The sequence below is a fragment of the Mesoplodon densirostris genome, chromosome 11 (assembly GCF_025265405.1).
Source record: "Mesoplodon densirostris isolate mMesDen1 chromosome 11, mMesDen1 primary haplotype, whole genome shotgun sequence".
Classification (NCBI taxonomy): Eukaryota; Metazoa; Chordata; class Mammalia; order Artiodactyla; family Ziphiidae; genus Mesoplodon; species Mesoplodon densirostris.
Genome location: NC_082671.1, coordinates 71,220,300 through 71,240,634, shown reverse-complemented (window position 1 = coordinate 71,240,634; position 20,335 = coordinate 71,220,300). Strand labels below are relative to the sequence as shown.

Below are 20,335 nucleotides of genomic sequence, written 5' to 3'. Positions count from 1 at the left end.
GGACGCGCAGGCTCAGTGGCCATGGCTCACGGGCCCAGCCGCTCCGCGGCATATGGGATCTTCCCCGACCGGGGCACGAACCCGGGTCCCAGCATTGGCAGGCGGACTCCCAACCACTGCGCCACCAGGGAAGCCCATAAGAAAGTATTTTTTAAAAAAGGATACAGGAGCCAGCTTAGATGAGTTCCAATTGACCAACTCTTAGACTTTCAGCATCAAAATACAGAATAAAAGTAACAGTGCTAGGGCCCCCAAGGACCGGGGCAGACTGGTGCGCCCCTGCCGGTGAAGCCGAATCGCCGGCCACAGTTCCGCAGGGTCTGTGAGCCCCCGCCCGCTGGTGGAAGAGAGCAGCGCGCAGGCTGAGGGCATCCAGCCGGGCCCTGGGCTGGGAAAGCGGCACGTTCAAACCCAGCTGCACTTTTGTGCAAACTGGAGAAAGGCACACCTCCTTCCATACCCTTGGCTGCCCTTCCGCGATGCGAATGGCGGCCCCTGGAGTCTGCAGACATTACAGGCCCACAGTACGGGCTCTTCAAGGGGAGTAGGGTCCGCATCTCCATTTTGGAAACGCTAAAATCGAGCACTTGGGGCAGGCTCTGTGAATATTTGTTGACAAATTAGAGGAAGTTCCAGGTAAATGCAATGTGGCATACTTGTTATCTTATAGATATTCAAGTTTGTGGACCAGTTATCTCTGAGCCCTGTCTGTAAAATGGGTATAATAATACCCATCTGGGCTGGAATACTTCTAGCCCAAGTGTGGCACATAGTAGGTGCTCAGTCATAATAGCTAACATTTACTGCATGTAATAACACTAAGAAGTATGAATAATACTATGATGTAAATATTGCAAATGGTGTAGTGAGAGTTGAAGAGGTTATGTAAGTAATTAGTGAGGTCTCACAGCCAGGGAACCATGGAGCAGAGATGCAAACTCTGGACCATGGGCCTCTGAAAGCATGTTTGAATACTTCTGGCTGGTCAGGACACACTCTCTTTCACTGGATATGCTTGTTCTTCTGCTCAGGTGACCTGAAAAGGTGCCGACTCAGAACCAACAACCTCCACTCCAAGATAAGAGGCAGAGCTGTCAGCCAAGGCAGTGATAGGATTGGATTTGATGCAAAAGAAAAACCACACACAAAAAAGGAAGAGTTGAGGGCTTCCCTGGTGGTGCAGTGGTTGAGAGTCCGCCTGCCGATGCAGGGGACACGGGTTCGTGCCCCGGTCCGGGAAGATCCCACATGCCGCGGAGCAGCTGGGCCCGTGAGCCATGGCCGCTGAGCTTGCGCGTCCGGAGCCTGTGCTCCACAACGGGAGAAGCCACAGCAGTGAGAGGCCCGCGTACTGCAAAAAAAAAAAAAAAAAAGGAAGAGTTGAGACTAATCAGAATGTTCTGACATTCTGAACGTGGGGAAGAGGAGTACCGAATCCAAAAAACCCAGCAGGGATGAATGACATCTTAGTCATGGAACTGACAGCAGATGTGAACAAAACCCTCAGATGTGGGGGACGCTGATTAGAAGATGAGAAGGTTCAAAATAGGACACAGTGACGTGCCCAGGTGAGAACTTCAGGATGCATTTTCTGTTCCTTCAGTTCTATCTGGCAGTAGAGAGTTTCCCAGGTCCGTTTAGGTCTTGGGGGTTTAGCATTAGGAAATGGCAGCCGCTCTGCTCTGGAAGCTGGGTCATTTGGGGTGGCCTTTCTCTCTGCCTCTCCCTCCGACCCCAGCAGGGAAGTGTTTTTTGGGTTGGTTCATCCCTGGCCAATGGGAAATGGATCTTAAGGGGCAGCCTTTGGCTCAGTCTCTGATCTTTGGCCCAAACGACCATAGACAGAGTGGCAGGATTGGTTTCACGAAAGCCAGTGTTCACTGAGGCTTTGCCCGGACAGTGTGCTGAGGGCTGTTCATGTGGCTTCACGTGTTAGCTTATTGAATCCTCACAACTGCATGAGCTAGGTACTATTATTCCCAATTGAGATATGGGGAACTGAGGCTCAGAGAGGTTCAGTACTTTTCCCAAGATCACCCAGCTAGCAAGCTGCAAAGCCTGGGCTGGCATCCTTATCTGGGAGCTTTGTGCCCCTTAATCACCTCTCTTTCCAGTCTCACTTTCAAGCCCTCTTCAGAGCCATGTTAAAAAACACCCAAGAGCTGCTCTTCCCAAAAGGGGACAGCAGGGGGCAGTGCAACCAGCCGGCATTTGAAGTTCGGCTGTCCTCCAGGGTAACCAATCTCCAGAGAAAGTGTCTAAGGGATTGGTTTTATCCTCTAAATGGAGAATACATGCATAAAACTATGAAGAGTACCAGTCTATGATTACAAGCAGAACAGTCTGGGATTCCATGTTTTTTCAAAACCTCTCAGACTCACCTCCCCCAAACCGAAGCCCCGTCTAGGGCAGGGACCACCTCTGGCACCTTCATCTCTGTGTTTCAATGTCTGTCATCTAGTTGGTGCTCAACAGACAGTCATGGCACTGAAAGATGGTTGGTGGGAGGGAGGGTGTTGCTTCAGGTGGGAACATTTTAGATGCTTACTGAGGGGATGCTGGTGTCTAGGGATAGCTGGGGGTTTCTGAGGAAGGAGGTGGGTAAGACTGGCTCATCAAAAGCCTTCCCCTCCACTCTGGGACCAAAAGTGCTGGCCTAGCCTCCCCGACACTTTCAGGACCCCAGCCCACGGTGGTGATGAGCCCTGGCACTGGGCTAAGCGGGTCTGCACTGGACCACTCATGTGAGTGCGGTTTCCTCATCTGTACCTGGTGAGATTAAGAACGCCTGTGCAAGGGTGCATCGGGACTCCATGCTGTCTTGGACTTCAGAGACAATGAGACAGGCTCGGAGGCCGGCTCTGCCCTTGGTAGCCGTTCCCAGCATCACTTAGGGAGGCCCATGGTCTTGGAGCCTCAGTCTCATCTTCCATAAGATGGAGGTGGGAACACGATCAATTGCATGGGGCTGTTGTGAGAATTATGCACGGGCTTGGCCTGGTCCAGAGTAAACCCTCCATCGGTGACAGCTGCTGTTGCTGTTACAGAATGCCTGGGACACGGTCTCTGGCATGTTAGATGAGTAAAGGGTAGCTCCTGCTATCACCTGTCTCCCTGAGCACACCTGTTACATGGGGTGATGAGCTTAGAATAGCATCTGGCACATAGGAAGCACTGAAGCAGTGAAAAAAATACAGCGGAAGCCAGTGTGAAGGAAGAAGACCGATCCCTGTCCTAAAAACACTCCCAGCACTGGGGAGTTTTTGTTCCATTCGCCCCTCCTAAGCCAGGACCAGTGACACCTGTGATACAGCAGCCCAGGGATGGTGTCTGTCCTCAGAATGATCACTGTGCAGTGGGGGAAACACAAGAAAACAGGATATGAGCAGGGAGGAGGAGGGGGGCTCTGGGCAGGTCACCCCCATTTCTCCCTCCCGGCCTCAGGTTCTCGCCCCAACCCGACTGTGCACCAATGCCAGATTAAACTTCCCCAAGTGCCACATGGATGACATGCCTCCTTAGCTTAAAAGCTCCATGCTGTCCAAGTGTGCTGCATGGTCCATGCTCCTTGCCAGGAGAGGCAGCCCCAGGTGGGCGAGGGCTGGCCCGAGAAACCTGGGGTCTGCTCCACATCCGCTGAGTAACGCCGTGCAAGTTTTCTATGCCTCCCAGCCCCGGCTTTGTCACTTCTGCAGCAACAGGTTGGGTCAGGCAAGCCCTGGGTTCCCGCGGCTCCATGATGCTACTCTTCTGCCTTCTCCACTTTCACTCCTCATATGAACTTGTTCATTCAAACTGGCCCCTTCTTGGTCTCTGGAGTATGGCTCTTGTTCCTTGCTCTCCAGACTTTGCCCCGTCCTCTTCATCCACTGGAGCCACCCCCTGAGAGGGCCTTCCTAGGTTCCTCCCCACCCTAGGCTCGGGACAGCCCCACCTGTCCTCTCCAGTCCGTGCTGCTTTCCTGAGTATCACACCTGCAAGGACAATTTTTGCTTGGCCCACAGGCACTGCAAATACAGGCTCCGACCTCCTCAACGCTGATCACTCCCCATATCTGCCTCTCCTGCTTCAGGGAAACACTGTTGGTTCAAGCCAGAAGCCAGGGCTATCCATGTGGCCCCTCCTCCTTCCTCCTCCTCCCTCCCTCCCAGTCCCTTCAACCTTCACTTCCGCCTCCCAAGTATCCACTGAAGCCGCCCACTCCCGTCTGGCCCAGTTGACAGCGCCTTGGTTGGGGCTTCCCCACTTCTCACCCAGGTGGCCTCCTGGCTGGTCTCTTGGGGCTTCAAACCGTCCCCTCTGCAGCCCCCAGCGTGATCCAAGTTACATATCTGACCATATCACTCCCTGCCTACACCCCTTATGTGGAAAAGAAATATTCCCTGCTCTGGTTTTGTTTTAGCTGACAATGCTTGAGGACTCACCAAGGGCCAGGGGTGCCGCTGACCTTCCAAGGCCAGTTCATATCCTGTAACCCATTTCATTCATTCACTCATTCATTTATTCACTATACTAAAAGCCATGGGCTATGCCAGGTGTTTTACCGACATAATTTAATCTTAACAACAATGTTCTCCAGTAGCAACTATTCTAATTCCCACTTTGCAAAAGAGAAAACCGAGGTCCAGGGAGGCAGTTGCTCAAGATCATACTTGAATTTGTGTTTAAGAGAACACGAGTCCCCAGGAGCAGAAGTCTAGCGGCTGTGACCTATTCCCTGCCGAGGGGAAAGGTTTACGGAGAAAGCAGAGCCCGAGGGGTAACAGAACCCCCCCCCCCCGCCGCCACTGCCATGCAGGGCCAGGCTGCCCAGTGTGTGGGCCCTGTGTGTGTGACACTGAGATCACTGAGGGGAGCCTCAGACTCTCCCCCCTTAATCCAGGACCAGGACCGAAACAGTAAGAAGGAAAGGAAGTTAGGGAGGACAGCTTCCCTTCAGCTCTTGTCCCTCCCTGGTCCCAAACCACAGGAGGAGCTGCTCCCTTCCCACATCCTGCAGGGCCCACGGTAGCAGTCCCACCTCTGAGTTATCTGGCTCAGAAGGGCACCCACAGAACCAATCCCTCTTCCTCCTCCTGAATTACAGATGGGTAAACTGAGACCTCTCCCAGCACTTCACCCTACAAAAACCAGGATGAAAACCCAGTTCTCCAAACATTCATCCAGCACCCTCCTGACTCTTCCTCCCAAGAAATCTTTCCCAAGGAGCAGGAAAGGGACCTTGGTGGTGGAAATGCACTTGGAACCCACCTGGGTTCATGCCAGCCTGCCACTCACCAGCTGTGTGAGTCCAGCAGGTCACTTCACTTCTGTGTCCTCATCTGTAAAATGGATACAGTAACAGCGACCTCCAGTGCTACTAAGAGCACCAATGAATAATATCGGCTTGGCCAAACAGTTTGTTTGGGTTTTCCGTAAGATGTTACGGACAAACCCGAACGAACTGTTTGGCCAACCCAATATAATGGATGCATAAAGCATCTGGAATATAGAAGGTGCTGAGCCAACTTTTAAGCCCAACTGTGTGGTCCTCAAAGAATTTATGCGGGGAAAGGACCCAGCTCTCCTCACCCCACCACCCGCAAAGGCAGAATGAAAGAATATTAGAAAACAGATACAGGTAAATGCTATAGGAATTTGGGGAAGAAGTTCCTTTTCCTGTCAGCTGTTTGATAACCCAAACTGGACAAAAGGAAAACAATGTGGAGACCAAATGGGAGGATCGCTGATTTGGGGTATCACTATTTTGGGGGAACTTGACCTTCCCCAAACACAGAGTAACTTGGCCAAAGAGCTTCTTTAAGAAACTCCCGTTTGTAGGCATCCCAGGAAGGGCAAAGTAGGGCGGGGCTGGAGAAGGCGGGATAGAGGGCGTCGGCTGACCCTCACCCCTGGCCACACTCACGCGGGGCGGCGCGGACTACAACTCCCGGCATGCCCGGCGCGCGGTACATGCCCGCCTCCAGCCGCCTTGCAGGCAGGATGCAGACGCTGGGAAGAGCGATGAGGATGGAGGCCCGCGAGGCAGCGCCGCCGGCGGGGGCGGGCGGCTGGAGCAAGTGGGTGAGGCTCAACGTGGGGGGCACGGTGTTCCTGACCACCCGGCAAACGCTGTGCCGCGAGCAGAAGTCCTTCCTCAGCCGCCTGTGCCAGGGGGAAGAGCTGCAGTCTGACCGGGTGAGGCCCGCGGGGTGGGCGGCGGTCGGGGATCCTTAGCTCGCCGGAATCTGGTTGTCCAGCCTGGCCCGCCCGCGCGGCTGGAAACTCGGCTGGGTTTATTTCCGAAGAGCTGGAGGCGGGAAGAACTGGCCGGAGGAGGGGAGAAGGAAATGGATCGGAGAGTGAGGGATGTGCCCATTGCCGTGGCAACAGCACAACGCCGGGCTGCGCCCATTTGGAGTTTTTGAGCGCTGATCTGGGCTCCCAACCCAGGAGGCTGATGGATGGGGACTCTCCCCCTCCTTTGGGGCTGTGGGAAGAGGCAGACACCTAGGGCATTCTCTCCTGCCCAAACTGGACTCCTGCACCACGGAAGGAGTTACTGAGTCTGCTTCTCCCCGCCTCCCCGCTCTTTGGGGGTATGGGTAGCCTTGGGGTACAGGGAGCTGGGTGGAGAAATCCCGGGGTGCCTTCTCAGCTGGGCTTCATCAGGTAGGAGCGCTGGCCTGGGGCACCATTTCTGGGTTCCCATCTCGGCTCTGCTGCAAACCTCCTGCATGACCTTGGGTCAAACCCTATCCTGCGCAGCCTCCTGTCTGTAACCCCAGCGGGCGGGCCTGGCGATGACCTCTAAGGCCCCCTCTCTCCTGTTTCCTGACCCTCTGATCCTGTGACCTTGGGCAAGTCCCCTCACCTGGTGGTGTCTCTGTTTTCTCTCTGTAGAGTTGTACTGACGCCTGCTCTGCCACTGCAGGCTGAGGGTATCCAATGAGATAGTGGCTCTTTTGGAAACTTGTCAACATCCCCAGAATGACAGGGGATCTGATGGAGACAGTGTAGGGCTGGCTTCAGGGGATAACGTCTAAGAGGGACAATCCCTGAGCCGTACGCTGGGTCCGGTGCCACTCAGACCTCACTGGATGCTCACAATGCTCCCCAGTTATGGGAAAGAAGAGGGTGGCTCCGAGAGGCCAAATCACTGGCCCAAGGTCACACAGTCAGGAAAAGGCCGAGGCAGGATTTGAACCTAGGTGTGTCTGACCCCAAAGCCTTTTTACTCCATCAGGACAATCTGTTCTGGGGAAGAGCAGACACTCCACCCCCTCCCGCCCTCCCTCTGATCCTTTACTGGGACTGAAGTGAGAGGTCAGGCAGGGGAGTGGGGTCACTCTTCTCTCACTGCCTGTGCCCCTCGCCTTTGTAGGATGAGACCGGGGCCTACCTCATCGACCGTGACCCCACCTACTTCGGGCCCATCCTCAACTTCCTCCGGCATGGCAAGCTGGTGCTGGACAAGGACATGGCTGAGGAGGGTGAGTTGGTCTGGGGGAGGCCAGGGCCCATACCCTAGCCCTGCCCTCTGCAGTCTGCCGGGGCCTCCTGTGGAGGTGCAAAGCCATTTCGGCTGTCCTCGGGACATCTGCTTTCTTCTATGTTTCCTGCTTCTTCTCATTCCTGACAGGACTGACTCCCAAAGCCTGTGCCCAGGCTGAGCCTAGGGACTGTGCCAAGGTGACTGGCTCATGCTTCCACTGGGTGCTGCTGGGGAGGTGACAGAAACACGGAAGCAGAGGATAGAGGGAGCCAGTGAGGCTGGGCAGGGATGCCCTTTCCCCTGGCCTTCTGGGAAGCCAGTTGTGGGTGGAGATGGCCATGGGGAGAGGTGTGGCTCTCTTTGTCTGGGTGATGGGGTATCTCAGATGCCTGGTGAGGGCTCACATGGGTCCGCAGGTGGGTCGAGTGGGTGACTTCTCGCCCAGATCCGGCAGCCCCTGCAGCACAGTTGCGGGTGAAGGCAGGGGTGGGCGGAGCCTGCTCTCCAGCAGGGCTTTGGTCCCTCCCAGGCCTGGCTGGCTGAGGCCCTGTAGATGCCCACTTCCGGGCCCAGCAGACAGTGGGGAGCCATGCCTGGGAGAAAGGCTTGATGGCAGAGCCCCTGCCAGGAGCAAGGGGTGCCAAGTCCACTTTTCCTTAGGGCACAGGGTGTGGCTCTGGGTCACCTGACCCAGCCAGGCCAGCTTGGACATGTCACTTCTTTCTGAGTCTCCACTTGTGTATATAAAGGAGGGGCGGTGATCTACATTAGGGACATGTTCTGGGAAAACAGATGTCATGAGTCCCGGGGCTTGTACCCTGGAGGTGTCTAGCACAGCCCCTCCCTCCTCACTCGGGCCCACGGTCTTCCCTCCTGACCCCTGTGGGACACAGTGATCTAGAAGCCAGGTGGCTCCCCAGAAGGCCACAGCTTCAAAATCAGGACCCGCTGTAGGCGTCGGCTCTGTGGAGCCCCACAGCTTTCCCGACAGCCCCTGGGGCAGCAGGTACCATGGGCGTGGCTTGGGGCCAGGAGTAGGTCCCATGGGGAGGGGAGGTAAACACTCCAGCGTCAAGGCCAACACCTGTTTACAGGTTCTGGGTTTGTCAAGCCCTGGCACTCCTAGCACCTTTAGACAGGGCTAGAGCCCTGATCCAAGGGGCCAGGGGATCCAGGAGGAAACTGACTAGTTGTGTGACACCTGCAAAGTCACTTATCCCTCTGTGCCTCCATGCCTGCATCTGTGGAACGGGGTGACAATAGCACCCACCTTGCTGAGCTGCTGTGAGGATAAAAGGAGCCAATGCAAGTGCGTCACTTAGCACGGTGCCTGGCACTGAGGACACGTGATGCAGAGTTAGTTGTCTGTCATCTGCAGGGCTCCATGGGGGGCATCCTGGCAGTAGCACTCACTCACTGCCTCCTCTGTATTTGGTGGGTGTGGGCGCCGGGGACATCAGACATGGGCCCTGTCCCCGGGGAGCCCAGAGTCCAGTCATGGAAAGGACAGGAAGTGTCTCTGCCCCGCAGGAGCTTAGGGGAGTCCTAAGGCTGAGGGTTGTCCCCTTCACTGGAGAGGGCACTTGCTCAGTCTCTAAGACTCTCAGTCTCCTTAACTGTATGGGGACAATAACGCCTGCTTCCTCCATGACCCTGGGCCTTGTGGTGAGCACAGGAGGGGCTTTGCAAACTGTGAAGTGTAGTGATTGGAGAGATGCACATGCACAAAGATTATGCATTTAGAAGGCAGAGGAACTTGAGTGTGAATCCCAGCTCTGCCGAGTGCCAGATGTGTGGCCTTGCACAGCTGCTGCTTTGCCTGGTCCTCGGTTTCCCTGTTTGTTCAGTGGGGGTGATGAAAGTACCTACTTCTTGTGCTGAGAATTAACTGCGGTAAAGAGTGTAACATACCTGGCACGGTGCCTGGCACTTAGCGTGTGCTTCATAAATGGGAACATATAATTGGGGGCCAGCCAAGCCCCTTCTCACTGTGGCATAGGGTCCAGTCCCAACGCGCCCACTGCCTCTGGATAGCCCCAGACTAGAGGACTGGCAGCCATCCCTGGGTCACTGTGCTCAGCACAGCAGGGATATAGGGCCACTGAATGGCAGCCTCTCACCCCTGCTACAGAGAGTGTGGGACCCAAGGAAGGAAGTGTTCCCTCTTGCCTGACCCCTGAACTCAGAGGCCCATCACCCTTGTGTGACTGCAGCAGGGGGTGGAGGTGGAGGGGACAAGGTGAGAACGGGGCACGGGGGCAGTGGGAGTGACGGGGGTGGGGTGCTGCTCTGTCTGTGCCAGGGGTCCTGGAGGAAGCGGAGTTCTACAACATCGGCCCGCTGATCCGCATCATCAAAGACCGGATGGAGGAGAAGGATTATACCGTCACACAGGTCGGGGGGCTGCAGGGCAGGCGGTGGCGGGGACGGGGGAGGGGGCTCAGGAGGAAGGTTGGGAGAGGCAGAGCTAGTTTTCCTCGGGGAGGCCAAGCTCTCCTGTAAGGGGAGGAGTGGTTGTCCAGCTCCCAGACTGTTCAGCAAAGCCCCAGACTGGGAGACGGACTCTGGGTTCTTTCCCTGCCTCGGCTCTGTGTGCTGTGTGACCTTGGGCCAATCACACCCCTCTCTGGACCTTGATTTCCTCTTGTGGAATATAGAGGTGCTGAGAACTGCCCACCCTTCCCTTCCTCCCAGGCAAAATGGGGTCACTGTGGAGGTACAGGGGGCCCTGTGGGAGGCAATGTGGGATTATTACATTGTCCACTTCATGGGCTCAGGGGGTCCCCTGGAGGTCATGGCACAAGCTTCTGGAGCTGGCGTTTCTGAGCTTGGACCCTAGGCCTAAGTGGCCAGGCTGTAGGAGGAGCTGGAGAGATTCTCTGCCCACCCTGGGGGAGACGTGGAGGGTGGGAGATGGGTAGTGAGGCACCGTCTCCCAGCCCCAGGAGATTGAAGAGAGGGTGCCCCGCGTCCCCTGGAGGACCTGCCTCAATTAGTGTCCCAGGATGTCCCCTAAGCCCCTCCTCCTTTCCCACTTGTGTCACCTGTGTTCCAATTCTGGCTCTGCTACTCTTCAGCTGGGTGACCTTGGGCAAGTAACTGACCCTCTCTGAACTTCCATGAACATCCCATAACTCCTAGGGTTTTTGGAGGGATTAAGTGAGAACATGCACGTCGAGTGCCTGGCACATAGTAGGTACTCAGATCATGGCTCCCATCTCCCCTCCCCCACTTCTGTCTTTCTTAGGGGTAGATGGTGGGGGGAGGACAGGTGCTCTTCCGGCCCCCGGGGTGCCTGGCACTCCCACAGGTGCCCTCCACGTCCCCCCTCTGCCTGCAGGTCCCACCCAAGCACGTGTACCGTGTGCTGCAGTGCCAGGAGGAGGAGCTCACGCAGATGGTCTCCACCATGTCCGACGGCTGGCGCTTCGAGCAGGTGGGCTGGGCCACACCCCCAGGCAAAGCAGGCCCCTCCCTTCCCACAGCCCCAGCCTTGGGGTGCCCACTGCAGCCCCCGCCCGGGGTCTTAAGACAGAGTAAACAAGATTAAGAAAGGCCACACTTGGCAGCAGACTGACCAGGAAGGAGAGAGGAGGGAAGCCCCGCTGGCCGCAGGGCAGCTCCCGGGAATCATCTTTAATGGGAGTCCTCCCAGCAACCAGGTAGTGGTCTACACCGTAGTGTGTGAGTCTCTGGCCCCCAAGCAACAGCTCTGGTGCGAGGAGACAAGATCCACATAGGAGAGCGGAGGTCTCCTTGGGGCCACACCTCGTGTAACAATTCCATAGGTATAGATTCCAGGTCCCTGCAAGGGACATGCCCAGTTCCAAGCATTGCCACATTCAGGGGAGCCCAGAGCAGCGGCTTCCCATGAGGTATTTATGGTGACCTGTACTTCCTCCCAGTACCTATGCAGTTTACCACCAGGAGAGATTTTTATCATAAACGGTGTTGCCCTAGTAATGCAGCTGACGTCACACCTCTCTCAGGTTTCCAGAGGATCAGAGCCAACAAGTTAACCCAAGGTCAAATTTGCCCTTAGAGAAGGGGAAGGGTTGGGTTACCCTTTATCTATACAAGCTCCCTTGCACCTGGAGGTTGAAGAAGGCCAGGCTTCCCAGGATGGCTGGGCAGGATGGAGGAACAAGTCCAGTCCAGGAGCCAGAAGCCTGGATTCATATCTAGACCTCACCACTGACATGCTGTGTGATCTTGAGCAAGTCGTATCTCTCTGGGCCTCAGTTTCCTAATCTGTGACATGGACCAGCAGTGCTTCCTTTGCAGGACTGTTGTGTAGATTAGAAAGACCATGGATAAAGTCCCTAGCCCAGAGTAGGCCTTGAAACATTGGAGCTAGCTAGCATCCTGTGAATTATTAGAAGCATTTAAGTCTATAGGACCCCTGAGAGGACTCGGGGTCCCAGATTCAAATCCTGAATTTGAATCCACATTCAAATTCAGATTCTTCCTGGCTGTGGGACTTCACCACCTCTCCAAACCTCATCTGCCGAAGGGGCTGATTTTTCCTCTCTTTCTGCAGGATGAGGGTTCCTGGGTGCCGAATGAGACCCATCATGTGCAGGGCCTTTATCAGCCAGAAGGGGCCCTGCAGGTGTCATTATTTTAGGGACCCCAGAACAAAGGTGGGGCCACTCTTGAAAGCCTAAGGGAGTCTTTGGCAATTGCATGGGCTCTCAAAGGCTGAGCGAGCATGTCAGGGACCGCTGGCGTAAGGAACGGGCGACCTGTTCTACCTCTGCTTCCAACAGTGAACAGAATATTCTATGGAGCGCCACCAGGTCATGCCAACCCCATCCTGCAGCCTGGTTCTGGGGCTGCCTCAGCCACATCTGGGACAGAGGGAGACAGCCTGCCCATTACAGGCCTCTGCCTGCTCTTAGGACGTTGCCTGCTAGATACGGGAGAGGAACAGCAGTGATAACCCTCCTCTTCTAAGGATCAGGTCCAGCCCAGCCACGTGGGGAGGCTGGCCCTGGAAATAGACCAGAGGCATAGGTGGGGGCGGAGGGGGAGAGGACTCTGACTTTGTGCCAGAGGTGTCCTCTGGAAACCCAGGGATGGGCCTGAACAGCAAGATCAGGGCACAGTCGACAGGTGCCAGTGTCCGCCCACCCCGTCCCCTCAACCCCACCCTATTGTTTTCTCCCCATGCTCCGCCCCTCCAGCTGGTGAGCATCGGCTCCTCCTACAACTATGGCAGCGAGGACCAGGCAGAGTTCCTGTGCGTGGTGTCCAAGGAGCTCTACAGCTCCCCGCACGGACTGAGCTCCGAGTCCAGCCGCAAAACCAAGGTGAGCCCTCTGCCCAGGCCCCTTCCCTGCCCCGACCTCGGCCTCCCTGCCTTTCCTCCCTCCCCTCGCTGCCCTCCACCTAGCCATCCGTGCTTCTTTTTCCCTCCCGCTGCACACGCCTGAACCCCTGCTCACAGCCGATGCCATCCATCCCATGCCACCCACCGTCCTGCCTGCTCACGCCAGTTACCCAGGCCCAGACTTGGGGGGCAATGAGATGAGATTATCCCCAGGGCACGGCGAGGGTGGACTTAGATGCCACTTGGATGGTGGTCCCATGGTGGCCACAGGGGCAGCGTAGCACAAGGGGGAGTGCACTGGACTAGGGGTCTGGGCGTGGTGTGAGCGCTCTGCGTGACCTTGGACAAGTCCCGCCCCCTCTGGGCACCTTGGTTGTGTTCTCAGAGGAGTGAGAGGGGTGGACCACCAGCTTGCAAGTTCTGGGATCCAAAGGGCCAATTTATTTCCCAGGGGCCTGGGCTGGGGCAGGGAAGCCGAATCTGTTAATCCCGCCCCTCCCGCAGGCTGCCTCCTAGGACTCAGCAGCAGAGGGGTCTGGAGGCCTTGGGGTCCGGCCCTGTGTTTCCACCCTGGCCTGTGAGGCAGCGTCAGCTGGCTGCGGGGGAGGGGGCTAATCGGAGGTCCTGCCACCCTGGACCCAGAGCTGATCGGAAGCCTGAGGGGCCTTTGGTAGGACCAGTGGGGCAGGCAGCTAGGCAGGCTGGGAAGAAGGGAGACCGTTCCTTCTAGGAGCCTGTCCCTATGTGCTAGAGACTTAGGAACTCTGCTTCCCGTCTGGCCATCTGCCTCCCTGGGCCGTGACTTCCCCTGTCCACCCCAGCCCCATCGGGGCCAGTGGCCGGCACGGCCTTGCAAGGGTGCAAGGTGAGCTTGCTGCCCCTGCCTCTCTGGGAGAGACCTCAGGACCGGGGGTGCCCGAGCCTGGTGCTGACATCTCAGATCTGCCTGGTGTCTGCCCTGGGACTTCCCTGGCCTCATTTCTGCTCTGGGTCGGTCCTCCTAAAACGAGGCCTTCCCAGGCAGCCCTCAAGGCTACCCTGGCCACACACCCACCCCCTTCCTCTGACACCCCTCCGCCAGCCTTGCTCCATGTCCCGGCTGCCATGCCGATCCGTGAGCATCCTCAGCAGGACCCCACCCTCTGCTGGTTCCCCCAGGCCCCTCGCAGGCTTCCCCGGGGATCCGACAAGATGCCCCAGCTTCCGTGGCTGTAGCACTCCCCTCCCCGGGAGGTGCCCCTTGCCCGTCCCCTTCACGCTGAGATGGGGGCCTGCGGGGACAGCCACCAGCGGACCCTGGCCCCCTCGTTAGCTCTGCGCTCTTTCTTCCCTGGGTCTGCCGGCTGGTCCACAGTGCGCGGAGGAGCAGCTGGAGGAGCAGCAGCGGCAGGAGGTGGAGGTGGCACAGGTGCAGGTGGAGGTGGAGGCAGATACGCAGCAGAAAGGTGCAGCCAACCCCCAAGCAGCACGACCGCTGATAAAGGCCGCGCCTCCCGCCCGCTCCCTGCTGGAGCCCACTGCGGAGCCTGGGGTCCCGGGACGGCCGGGGGGCGGGCCCTCCAGGGTTAGCTCAGCCGCGTGCCTGGCGCCTCACCTGCATAACCATCCCTTCTCTCACTTTCTCTTTGCAGCCCAGTCATCTCAGGATCCCGCTAACCTTTTCTCCCTCTCACCACCGCCTCCTCCTCCTCCTCCGCTTCCCGCCGGAGGTCCTGCCCCATCTTCATCCACCTCTTCTTCCTCCTGGATCTCATCTGCACCCTGCCTCTTCCCTCTCTGCCCCTGTCCGGGTTTTCTCTCTGCCTGCTCACACCTCCATCCCGGGGCTGCTGTGGTCCCAGCCTCCTGTGCCCTCCACCCAGGTGCCCCGGCCCCGCATCCCAGAGCATCCCGCCTGCCGCCTCCCACACCCCTTCTGGCGCCTCCCGCCTCCGGGCCCGGGGCAGAGGGGCACAGCTGCACCTCCTTGGTGCCCGCAGACCCCGCCGGGCACATCTGAGGCCGGGCCGCCCTGCTGCAGCGCCTCACCTCCTCGCCTCCTCCTCACGTTTCCTCCTTGCAGGTTCCTGTCTGCACCCCCTCAGACCTGAGGCTGCGCTTTGGTGAGGGCTTCTCCTGGGCCCCTCGCCCGCCCCCAGAGCTGCCATGCCTGGTTTGTAGCTTGGCAGAGCTGGAGGCAGGGGCGGAAGCCAGGAGGGTGCTCATCTCTTGTTTTTTGGACTTCAGCCGAACTTCTGGCTGATTTTCTCCCCCCCCCCCCCGCCAAGTCTCTCAGCCTATCTTGGCCTTGGGGATGAGGCTCTGAGATAAGACAAAAGGGGGAGGAAATTCTTTCCCACCTGCCCAGCAGCATCAGAGCCACACTGGGAAGGAGGGAAGGGAAACGGAAGCCAGGTGCCCTGACCTCATCCCTGCGCGCTCAGGAGCTTCTGCATCACAGCCTCGCGGCACTGAGTTCCCTATTTCTGCGGGGCTGGGAAGGACAGGCCACACTTGGATTCCCTTGGCCTAGGAGGAGTCAGCCGGAGCTGGCTGAGGATTGGGCTGTGGCAGAAAAAGCCCTGGCCAGGTGCTCACAAGCCCCCACTCAGTCTTATCTGCCTGCCGTCTGACCTTGGGCAAGTCACTGTCCCTCTCTGGGCCACAACTGCCTCTAAAATGGGGACGGACAGCCGCTCTCTGTGACCTTCTGCCTGAGACAGTGGTGACCAGCCTCTGGGCCTTGACCCCCTGGCCAGAGCCTTGGCAGAATGTGGCCTCCTAGGCAGCCATCCCCCGGCCCAAGGTGGGGCATGGGGCCCCCGGATGGGCGAGCTGGGTCCTCTCCCTGCTCCCCCTCCTCAGCTCTGAACTCACTTTTTCTGGGCCTCAGCCCCCCTCCTTCCTCCCAGAAAGGACCTCGTGACTCACCTGACTCTTTCTCTCTCCCTCTCTCCCCACCCCTCCCTCCCTCCATTCCAATCTCCTCTCTGCCCTTCTCCTGGCCCTGCACTACCCCCTCCTCACCGACCTCACCCTCTCATCCTCCCCCCGGTGTTCTGACCACTCCCCACCCCGTCTCCCTGGCCCCTCTTATTTTCTAGCTGTTACAAGCCAGAGGCACCCGGATGTGAGGCCCCAGATCGCCTCCAGGGACTTGGGGTTCCGTTCTGAAATCCTTTATTTTTGTACCACGGGGTGGGCCCCCAGCCCGAGGCGGAGGAAGAGCTCTCCCCGCTGTCACCTCTGTCTACACCTGCGGGGCTGTGATTTGCCCCTGCCTCCGGGGGCCGGGTGGGGGCCCACTGGGACCTCGCAAGGCCTGATGTGGGCCCTGGGACCCCTGGGCAGAGCCACCTGCCGGTGGTCAAAGTGTGGCACTGTCCAGCTGTGTCTTCCAGGCCCCTACGTCCCCTCCCTCAGGTCCCCAGCTGCATGGCAGATACGCTCCCCCCCAGCCCAGTCACATCACCTCCTTGAGCCTTAGTCTCCCTGTCTGTCAAATGGGTTCACGTCCTGCCCTACCTACCTCAGGTTTGTTGTGAGGTTACCGAGAGGAGCAGAGGTCCCCGAAAGCCCTCAGGGAGGGCACAGGGCGCAGACTCGGACCTGCCTGGCCCAGGATGGAGACTGAGGGATTGGTGGGCGATGAAGGGTGTGGGGTTAGCCCTGTTGAAGGAGGGGATGGGTGACTCGGCCGTCACCTTGGCTGCTCCCCACCCCCCTGCTGTCTAGTGCTGGTGGCACAGCACCCTGGCTAGGAGGAAGGCAGGCATTGGTTCAGCAGGGGCAGCGGGGCCACCAGGAACTGGTGACAAGGGAAAGGGGGACGCTCCTCCCTCTGCCCAAGGGAGAGTCTGGGGTGGCAGGGGCTGACAAAGGGGCCCCTCCTGCGTTTATGGCCTCCCCAGCTGGATACTTGCTTCTCAGCGGTGTCCAACACCACCATGTAATAAAACCTGAAGAAACAGCCAGCCTGGCTGTCTCCCTCTCTTTCTCTGGGCCACGTTTGGGGACAGGGGCTAAACTTAAGGTGGTGTAGACAACCCAAAGGCAATGGGGCTTTTTCATAAAGCTCAGGGACCCTGCCCTGTTGTCACTCTCCCGTGTGTGCTGGGGGCAGGAGCATCACGGTTGAATCCCCTGTCCCGTGGCCGGACACCGAGGGTACCAGCTCTGCCTTGCTGGGTGAACTTTGGAAAATACCTTCCCCTCTCTGGGCCTCAGTTTCCTCAACAATAAAGTGAAGGGGTGGGCCAGGTGACTTCTAAGGCCCCGCCCCCTGGAGTCACGCAGGTCTCTTCCGGCCTCCAGGCAGACCTAGATTAGCTGGGGTGCTGAGGGGTAGGGAATTGGACCTCTGGGAATCAGAATACCAGGTCCTCCCAAGCCTGGCTCCCTACGTCCCAATTCCCAGTCTCACCTCGCCATTCGGGTAAGGTGCTCTCCTTCCTGGCTTCACACTGCCACCTCAGCTCCCTCCTAACCTAGCAGGAGGTCCCCTGCTAGGACCTCCTGTTCCAACTAAAAACAACTTACTGTTCCCTAACAGGCCACTGACTTTGGGGACTGTTGCCTTTGCACATGCTGTTCCTCGGCCTGGAATGCTCTTCCCCACCTTGGCCACCTTCGAACCCCAAGTCTCCTCCAGGCAGCCTTCCTGAGGTGCAGGCTACCCCAAAGCCCCTTCACCCTGGATCAGCATCCCCACCCCTCCCGAGATCAGGAGCCAAGTTCTGTGCAGCTCTGTGACCCCAGTGCGGCCCTTGGCACGTGGTAGGAGCCTGTGAGCTGCTTGCTGAATAAATGACTCAGAATGCAGAGGCAGTGCCGCGCCGGAGGGGAAGTGGTAGCCTGGGAATCAGGAGATAGGGCTTCCGCTCCAGGCTCCACTCCTGACCCCTCCCTGGTGCGATCATGAGACTCTCTGCCCCTCAGCTTCCTTCCAAGCTTCCAGAAGGAGCGCATCACTTGTCCCAGCCCTCACTCTGACCTGAGGGGCACCAAACCATTGCCTTCCTGGGGTTGTTCCCAGGACCTAGGCCCCTGCCCTGGAGGCCACCGCTTCCCCCACTGACCCCCCCTTGGCCTTCTGGACGCTTAGCCAACAGGCTGAGCAGATAACAGGGGCTGCTCAGTCAAAGGCATGAGATTGGTGCCCGGGGCCCCATTCAATCCCCAGAACAGGACCTCGGGTCAGACAGCTTTATTCCACAGGGCAGCTGAGCTCACCTCCAGGTGAGAATGGGCAGTGAAGGCCAGAGGAACAGGTAGGCGTGGGAGGACCCTGGACCTGGGGCTCCCCACCCTTTGGCCTGCAGTGGCGGCTGGCCCACTTGGCTGTCTCCAGGGCTCTGAGGGCCCTTCCTGCGGGGGCACCTTCCTCCCCCACCCTCAAGTTAGGCCAAGGGCTTCAAAGGCTGGAATCTGCTGCCTGGAGAGGATGCTGGCCCAGCAGCCTCTGCGCTGGGCCGGGGGCAGGTGGGGTCCCGGCAGCCACATGATTGCTGCTCAACCCCTCCCCACCAAAGTCAGCAGCGGAGGAAGGGGAAGGAGAAGAGAGAATCAGGAGGGGACAGGCTGGATGTGAACCGCCCCCACCCGGGCCTGGTGACCATCCCAGGCCCTCAGGGGAAGTCTTGACCACCAGCTGATGGCCCTTCTCCGTCCTTGTGTCCTCACTGGGGCAGATGTCAGGCAACAGGTTGTGGGAGAGGAGAGACGCCACCTCCTGTCCCCACGGGGCCCTGCCACCGGCAGAATACTTGCTCCCCTGCCTGGTGGGCGCCCTGGGCTCTCTGAGTCCAAGAGGTGGGGGCCCTTGCTCTGCGGGGGCAGCTCCTCAAGTCAGCACCTGCTGGATCCAGCCAATCACACCTGTGATGCGGGTGTAGACGCCAAAATAGTTGGGCCGGCCACAGCCCAGACCCCAGCTGACCAGCCCCGCCAGGAACCAGCGGCCACTGGGCTCCTTGCACACCAGCGGGCCGCCCGAGTCACCCTGTAAGAGGGGAAGAGACAGGGCCACGTCAGGGTAGAGGCGTCCCCTTCCAGGCAAGGGTCCCGACTGCTGGGCATGTTCTGAGTGAACATCTACCTTGTGGGCATCCCCTTTGGAAGCCTCCGATAAATGGAGGGGGCCCAAACCAGCCCAGCCTAGCCTCCAGCAGGGCCTGGCTTTCGCGGAAGCGTGGACGTGTGTCCCCACGCCCTGCCCAGCCCCGCCTGCCTTCTGTGGGCTCCGTCCAGTCCTCTCTGCTGCCTCACTTGGGCAAAGGGCCTCGCGGAGGGCAAGGAGCAGCGCCGGGCTTGGGCCTCAGACCCGCCTCCCCGGGGTCTCTTCTCATCTGGGGCCTGCAACCTGGAGCAGGTCTCTCAACCTCCCGAGCCTCAGTTTCCTCATCCATGAAGTGGGAAGAGCCGAGCCCACCTCGCCGTGCGGCTGCAGCAGGCCACTGGGGGCAGAAGGCCAGGCCCCGGGTGATGTGAGCAGTGCCCTCTCTCCCCGACCTGGCCCACCCCGCAGGAGTCACCTGGCAGGCATCCTTCTTGCCCCTGCGGTAGCCGGCGCACAGCATGCGGGGGGTCACCTGGTAGCGGTAGGCCTCGCTGCACAGGTCCTGCGGGATCAGCTGCACGTCCACCTTCTGCAGACCGTTGCTGGTGGGGCCTGCCCGGTGGGGCCGGGGGCAGAGGTGAGAAGAAAGGAGGTGCCCGGGGCCCCCCACTCTTCCCTCCCCACCCTTCCGTCCCCGCCCTCCACCTCTCCATCACTCTGTTCTGGCTTCTTCTCTGAGTAGCTCATGGTGACAGACCCCACCCCGACCCTGCCCAGGGCCTACCTGGACTAGGGTCCTCCTTAGGTCCTCCCCTCCCCTCCTGCTTGAGGCTTCTTGGCTGCCTCCCCTCCGCTCTGTGACAGCCCTGGGGGATTTTTCCAGAACACACATCTCACCCCTTCACTCCCCCCTAAAACTCGTCAGCATCTCTCCACTGTCCAGCCAGCACTTCTCCCTAGGAGCTTCAATCGACACTGTGCCTAGTCCCACCCGGAGATCCGGTCTGTTCAGCTGGGGTAGGCCCAGACATCCGTGCTTTTTCTCAAAGCCCTGATGCTTCGAGCAGGTCAGGAGGAGGACTCCTGGCTCCGGATCCTCACGCAGATCCACCGGCTCCCCTCTGGTGCTGGGTGTTCTCAGGGCTCCCTGGGTTGCCACCTGTGCTCTTATCAGAAATGCCTTCCCCCTTCGCTGGGACACTGCTGACCTATCCTCCAAGCCTGAGCTCAGCCCGCCCTTCCTCTGGGCTGCCACTGCCCCCTGTACCTCCCCATCCGTGTCAGCTCCCCAAAGAATGTTTCCTGTTTGTCTTTATATTCCCTTTGTCCAACTCGATGCCTGGCATATAGCAGGTGCTCATAAATGTGTCATTGAATGAATGAATGAGGAAGTGGACCAATCCTTGTTTTACACTGTTCTCTATCCTCCTCTTGGACATGTCACTTTTCACCTGAGCCTCAGTTTCTCCGTCTTTAAATTATCCCTCAGTCC

The 20,335-nt window shown here is 58.6% G+C and overlaps 2 protein-coding genes across 9 annotated transcripts in view; one reads left to right on the top strand and one right to left on the bottom strand.

Moving 5' to 3' along the window:
* Positions 1 to 5,967: 5,967 nt before the first annotated feature.
* KCTD17 (potassium channel tetramerization domain containing 17) lies at positions 5,968 to 20,223 on the top strand. 7 transcript variants are annotated; one of them, XM_060112123.1, is made up of 7 exons: positions 5,968 to 6,177; positions 7,364 to 7,472; positions 9,777 to 9,868; positions 10,815 to 10,910; positions 12,661 to 12,786; positions 14,161 to 14,251; positions 17,338 to 17,428. In XM_060112123.1, exons 1-7 carry the CDS (start codon positions 5,983 to 5,985, stop codon positions 17,343 to 17,345), a joined length of 717 nt encoding a protein of 238 aa, XP_059968106.1. In that variant the 5' UTR covers positions 5,968 to 5,982; the 3' UTR covers positions 17,346 to 17,428. The 7 variants fall into 7 exon arrangements, with proteins under 7 accessions (XP_059968106.1, XP_059968102.1, XP_059968103.1 ...); XM_060112119.1 differs by lacking the exon at positions 17,338 to 17,428 and adding an exon at positions 15,890 to 16,759; XM_060112120.1 differs by lacking the exon at positions 17,338 to 17,428 and adding an exon at positions 14,438 to 14,900.
* The window catches only part of TMPRSS6 (transmembrane serine protease 6), a 31,089-nt gene continuing 29,381 nt past the window's right edge, over positions 18,628 to 20,335 (bottom strand). For both annotated transcript variants that reach the window (XM_060112115.1, XM_060112117.1), the window contains 2 exons: positions 19,319 to 19,455; positions 18,628 to 18,786 (listed from right to left, as the gene is read on the bottom strand). In XM_060112115.1, the coding sequence (XP_059968098.1) occupies positions 18,628 to 18,786; positions 19,319 to 19,455 (296 nt within the window). The remainder of the gene's footprint in view (positions 18,787 to 19,318; positions 19,456 to 20,335) is intronic.